Raw genomic sequence first — 6,709 nt, forward strand, 5'->3', positions numbered from 1 at the left:
TAAGGTTTTCCCTGGCCAATTCTTTGAGAAGTGGACAGCCTCTTCCTTCTTTCTAGTCTGTCTCAGTCTGTAAGGTGGGCTGATACCTGTGCACCATGTGCATCCCACTGGGTTTGAAACACCAGTGGCCCAGCCTCAAAACTCACATCAACATGTCACCACGGTAGGACAAATCGACAGACAAGTTTGTCTCCCTGTTGGAAACCTCTCGTACCACCCTTATCTGGGTCCCTGTGATTGACTGCTCTTCTGTCCAGGTTCCTAAGCCTTTTAGTCCCCTTTCTCCCGCCCTGCTGCTTTGGGCGAGCCTGGGTTCCCTCTCCTCACCTGGATCCCTGCGGCTGACTGCTCCTCTGTCCAGGTTCCTGGCTTTTAATTCCCTTTCTCCCGCTCTCCTGTCCTGCTGCTTTGGGCGTGCCTGGGTTCCCTCTCCTCATCTGGATCCCTGTAGCTGACTGCTCCTCTGTCCGGGTTCCTGGCTTTTAATCCCCTTTCTCCCGCTCTCCCGTCCTGCTGCTTTGGTGTGCCTGGGTTCTCTCTCCTCACCTGGATCTCTGTGGCTGACTGCTCCTCTGTCTTGGTTCCTGGCTTTTAATCCCCTTTCTCCCACTCTCCCATCCTGCTGCTTTGTGTGTGCCTGGGTTCTTTCTCCTCACCTGGATTCCTGCAGCTGACTGCTCTTCTGTCTGGGTTCCTGGCTTTAAACTGACTACTGACTACTGAGATAAAAAGATAAAAATAAGCTGGTGGTCAATAAGTCAAATTGGTGGTAAACGAATTTAAACAATGAAAATCCTTTTGTTGTTAGTGTTGTTAGGTGCCATCGAGTACCCGTAGCAACCCTATGTGTGGCAGAATGAAACACCTCTTGGTCTCATGCCAGATCCACGATCCCTGCAATACTTGAGCCCATCACTGCAGCCACTGTGTCAATCCATCTCATTGAGGAACTTCCCCTCTTTCGTCGACCCTTTACCTTACCAAGCATGACATCCTTCTCCAGAGAATGGTCCCTTCTGACAACATGACCAAAGTAGGTAAGCTAAAATAATTCAATCTAAGCACACTCAGCTTATCAGCAATCAATGTCTTAACTTAAGAAAAAAAAAAAAATTCTGTTTCTTACCAATTCTTCATTTTTAATATATTCCATTAATTTATCTATTTTTCCCCCTTGCTTGTTTGATAGTTCCACCTCATACAAATTCAAGCACATATCTTGGTGAAAAACTGTAGAGAAAGTCAGGGGAAAAAAAAATCAGAATGTTTCTTAAATATGCTATTATATTTTTATAATCAATTTATTTTATATAGTAGAAAGAAGAATTAGAAATACTACTAAAATTGTATTTCAATATTCTCGGGTACAAGTCACCTTAATAAAAAGTTATGGAAAAAATGATTCTAAACAATGCTATCATTTATACTAAAACCATTAGAGGATTACAAAACAATATATAAAAATATAAACAACACTGTTCTATGAACTAATCTAAAAAAAGAAATCTTCTAATTTTTGCTTTTTATCTTTTGAGTTTAGAAGTATATAAATAAGTAAAAATAGTAACAACTCTGTTCTTGAGAGGATTAGTTATGAGTTTCTAACTATTTTTAAGCATGTTTCTGCTTAGTTCCTTCAGTATTCCACATTATTTTAGATCAAACTACCTTTCAGTGTCTAGATTACTTGGAGGAACTACAGTAATCTAACAACTATAAAATTTTCACAAAATATCCCTTTAATGAATACTCATAAATTGATATGATGACAACCTTTTTTTTTCCTTTGTTGTTGTTTTTAAAGACAAAACAGTTGTATGTGTATGTGTGTTGGTATGTGTGGAAGAAAAGAACCCAAAACCTTTGCCATAATGACTATATAGAACAGTGTAGCACTGCCCCATATTTGGAAGAGCATTGAAAGGAATTGGACAAAGCCCAGGACATGCACTGATTCACTACCTTCAAATAGACATTTTTGTTCCAAGTAATTCTGTTTTTTAAAGGCAGCTTCTGGTAGTATCTTTTTCAAAGAAGACACTTTCATTAGATACTTAAAATCTAGTTCCAATGGCCTAGAAAACAACACAACAATATCAGGCAGTGTAATAAACATTGAAATGTATAACTCCATTATTTTTTATTTTCTAATATAAACAAAAATATAACTACAAAAAAAGTCCTTAAATTATTAAACTCCTAGGTTAAATAATACATTATATTTGTAAATATTATAGATTTCTAAATATATGACCTATAAACCACTGCCTGGATGTGTTTTTGGTATAACTAAAATATCCACATGTGTTAAAGATGAATTATGCACACTGAAATTGAGAATTTTTAAATATTATATTGTGTAAGAGTTGAAAACTTTTGACAATTCTGGACTGCCTACCATGCAGTGCCACAGAATGAACCACATTCAGATCACTTGGATCATTTCCTTTGACTCCTTTCTTAAAATTCCTTTTGAGTTACTGTAAGACTTAAAGTTGTAAGAATAGTATAAAGAATTCTCTTATGCCCTTCATCTAGACTCCCCCAAATGTTAGCATATCACCATGTTCACTTACTATTGTTAACATTTTACTATGCTTGCTTTATCATTTTTTCTGTCTCTATATATACGCTTATTATTTTTCTCTGGACCTTTTCAGAGTAAGCTGCAAACATGCTGCCCCAATATCTAAATACTTCTATGTATGTTTCCAAAACAAAAATATTTTATGTTGTTGATCCCCATAAATGGACTAATAACTAACATCATGATAAGTGGAAAAATTGCTGAAGTTATTTATCAAGTATTTCATTTTACTTGGATTCACAATCAATGCAAAAGGAAGCAACAGTCAAGTAATCAAATGACATATAGCACTGGGCAAGCCTGCTGCAAAAGACCTCTTTAAAGTGTTAAAAAGCAATGATGTCACTTTGAGGACTCACGTGTGCCTGACTCAAGGCAAGGTATTTTCAACTGCCTCATATGTTATATGCATGTGAAAGATGGACAATGAATAAAGAAGACTGAAGAAGAATTGATGGTTTGAATTATGGCATTGGTAAAGAATACGGAACATACCATGGACTGCCAGAAGAACAAACAAATCTGTCTGCCTTGGAAAAGGTGCAGCCAAAATGTTCCTTAGAAGTGAAGATGGCAAGACTTTGTCTCAAGTCCTTTAGAAATGCTACAAGGAAGGACCAGTCTCTGAAGAAGGACATCATGCTTGGGAAAATAGAGGTTCAGCATAAAGAGGAAGAACCTCAAAGAGATGGACTGGCACAGTGCCTGCCAACAACAGGCTCAAATAAACATAGCAATGACTGTGAGGATGGTACAAGACCAGGTAGTGTTTCATGCTGTTGTACACAGGGTCATGATGAGTCCAATTCCACAGCACCTAACAACGTTATCTAACTTACAGAACTTATTTAAATTTCACCAGCTGCCTCATTAAAATCCTTTATAGCAAAAGAGGAGCCTTGGTGTAGCAGTGGTTATATGTTCAGCTGCTAACCAAAAAGGTTTGGCAGTCTGAACTCATTAGCTGCTCCACAGGAGAAAGATGTGGCAGTCTGCCCCCGAAAAGATTTACAGTCTAGGAAACTATGGAGCTATTCTATTCTGCCCTATATGGTTGCGATGACTAGACTAGATGGCAATGAGTTTGGCCTTTTGATCTTAGCACAAGAAAACAACTTCTTTTTCCCTGGTCCAGGATCCAACCCAGGCACACATACTACATTAAATTAGTTTTCATGTCTTTTTGTTGTTGCTGTTAGGTGCTATCAGTTGACTCGAACTCATAGTGACCTCATGTACAACAGAAGAAACAATGCCCATCTCTTACCCTTTTACACTGATCCTCTACTTTACCAAGCATGATATCCTTCTGCAGGGACTAGCTCCTTCTGACAGCATGACCAAAGTAAGTGAGATGAATGAAGTCTGGCCATTCTCAGTTCCAAGGTGCATTTCCACTGTATTTCTTGCCAAACAGATTTGTGTGTTCTTCTTGTAGTCCATGGTATTTTCAGTATTCTTCACAACACCATAATTCAAATGCATCAATTCTTCTGTGGTCTTCCTTATTCATTGTCCAGCTTTCAAACATCTTTTTAGTCTCCTTTAATTAGTAACTTTGGCATTTTTTAACATAGACCATAATTTGCAGAATGCCCCTTAATCTGGATACATCAGATATTTCCTCGTGATTAGATTTTTGGTAAGAATACCACAGAAATGATGTAGCATCATTCTCTGTGCATATCAGGAAGAACATAATGCCTATCCCATTACTAGTGAAGTTAACCACTTGGTTAAGATGGTATCTGCCAGTTTTCTCCAATATAAAGTCTATTATTTTTCCTTTTGTGATTATTAAAGAAGTTGAGATTATTAAAGACTCTAAAATTATGCAAATACCATCACATTTTTACCTACTATTTTTAGCATCCACTGATTATTTTGGTATTCCCAAAGGTGACTTATCTAATTTCATCATTCTTTCTCCATTTATTAGTTACACTCTAGAGTGAGGAAAAAACTTTCCCTTTCTCTCCCACTTAATCCAGTCACAGAAATCTTATTTTATTATATGAGTTATAATGCCTCTAATTCTTCTTTAAAAAGCTAATAGAAAGATGATGAATTCTGATAGCACACCAGTTTTTCCCTTAACATTTTAACTTAATTACATCTATCTTTTAACAGTTTTTAGTATAATCTAAGAACAGACTAAGCAAAAAGATTTCATAAGATGTCCTTCACAGTTCCCTAGAAGAAAATATTCATTATAATTCATTATATACTATAAATACACAAAATAACTACTCTATTTAATATTCTTCAAAGAAAATCATGTGAAAATTAGAAACTCAGGTATTGGAAATCTTAATAATGACTCAGTAATAGAATTAAGTGACTATAATCTGCTCTCCCTGTCATGTAGGTAAATCTGATTTGTTTCTTGGGAAAGTCAAACTTTTAGTATCAAATAATTTATTCTAAGGTCATTATGCCATAAATGGATTAGGATATTAAGATTGAAAAAGGGTTTGTGTAAGGTTACAAAACTAATTTCTTTCAAAGCCAAGGCCAGAATTTAGATCAAACTTGAGCTCTTCTGTGTCACAGCTCTGTGTTCTACTCATCTACCCATCTGAAAGTACCAAAAATCTTAAATCACGTATAACTGCTAAATTTTACAACAATTTCACACCATGAATTACCAGCAAGACCACAACATAAGAACTTTTTTAAAATTTATTTTTACCCAGCCATTAGGAAAGGACACAAAATTCAATACTTACAGTTGTGTTGGAATCACTGTACCATAAGTAGACCAAAGAGATATATCACACAGCAGACAGCCTTGATTAATTAATTTCCCTTTCCATGGAGAAATGAGAACTTTAAGAAATGAAGGTAATAAAGAAACATTATTTTATTGATTAATGACACATTTACTCTGAATGAAAACCTAAAGGAATAACGAATGATATTTCTTACCAAAATGATTTCTTACCATTTTCATGGAGTTCAAGTCTAGGAGGAAAAAAAAAGAGACACATTTTTGTAAGAGCAAAGGAAACAAATCCAATAAAACAAAGTATGTGCCTAATTACTTACATGCTTTTACGAGCTGCCATCTTTTTAGGTTCCCTGTATTGAAAAGCTACAATTACATAAGGACAGATCTGTCTGGGTCGCTCAATAACAGTGCTGCCTGAAAGTTCATAGAGGTAATACTGAAAGAAGAAAAACAAGAATTATTGGGGTAGCACTATGAAATTACATTTGCACCAAGTTTATCTTAACCTTACCCATCCCTAAAATTTACATTAGATTCAGAAGTATATTTATTTACAAGTGACTATACCTGACTCAGTTCAAAGGCACGAAAATGACTTGTCTTAGGAGAAACCTTGTTAGTATTTGTAGCTACGTGACAGTCATAGCCAGAAGATGGCCTAGTATAGTTAGTTGTATAATTCTCAGGCACAAACTTTACTTTTCCCTAAAATGAAAATACTAGAATTAATGAAATGTCTTCAAATAGTAACAACTTTTATTTTAGGATTCATTTAAAAGTACTCTAATAAAGACATGGATGTGTTTAAACTAATAGCTGATTGTGTTAAGAATTATGCTTCCTAAAAAAAACAATCATCTAAAGGCCAACAATAATTTTAATTATCCAAGAATCCCTTAAAATTATATTAAAAATGGGATGTGTTTGGGCACCTCTCTGAGGCAACTGTCCAAGCTCTTATCACAATATCGAAAGAATACATGAATTACTTCAAATTTAAATTTGCTTTGAAAGAAAAACTATATAGCTCACCATAGATGACAAATGAAGTTTAAAATGTCAAAAGATGAGTTTCTACACCGAAGTATTAAATCATCAATTATAAATTACAGACCAAGATATTTCTGTTCAGCTAGAACCCAGTAAATTATACAAAGCAAGTATGTATTCAAGTTCTTAGCAGGCCACTGGCCTTAATTACTAAACAGCTGACACTATTTCCCATTATAGATTTCTCATCAAGGTTACATGTCTTTCCGAAAAAAATGAGACAAAAAAATCAAGTTTCCCATGTGACGAAATATTATGTAATGATTTTAAAAAGTAATCCAAATATTTAAGAATATAAAAAAATGCTTACAACATAATGTGAAGTCAAAAAGTAGCATGTA

At 35.2% G+C, this 6,709-nt stretch overlaps 1 protein-coding gene across 1 annotated transcript in view; it reads right to left on the reverse strand.

Annotated features, from left to right (window-relative positions):
• Positions 1-6,709, reverse strand: part of TASOR2 (transcription activation suppressor family member 2) — a 126,277-nt gene that overhangs the window by 66,030 nt on the left and 53,538 nt on the right. Inside the window, exons 8-13 of the mRNA XM_042780229.1 lie at positions 5,886-6,023; positions 5,636-5,754; positions 5,532-5,551; positions 5,317-5,416; positions 1,963-2,075; positions 1,133-1,230 (exon numbers count right to left, since the gene is read on the reverse strand). Coding sequence (XP_042636163.1) covers positions 1,133-1,230; positions 1,963-2,075; positions 5,317-5,416; positions 5,532-5,551; positions 5,636-5,754; positions 5,886-6,023 — 588 coding nt within the window. The remainder of the gene's footprint in view (positions 1-1,132; positions 1,231-1,962; positions 2,076-5,316; positions 5,417-5,531; positions 5,552-5,635; positions 5,755-5,885; positions 6,024-6,709) is intronic.

Source organism: Orycteropus afer, unplaced genomic scaffold, assembly GCF_000298275.1.
Source record: "Orycteropus afer afer isolate SDZICR_OR568_19922 unplaced genomic scaffold, OryAfe1.0 scaffold00028, whole genome shotgun sequence".
NCBI classification, from domain to species: Eukaryota; Metazoa; Chordata; class Mammalia; order Tubulidentata; family Orycteropodidae; genus Orycteropus; species Orycteropus afer.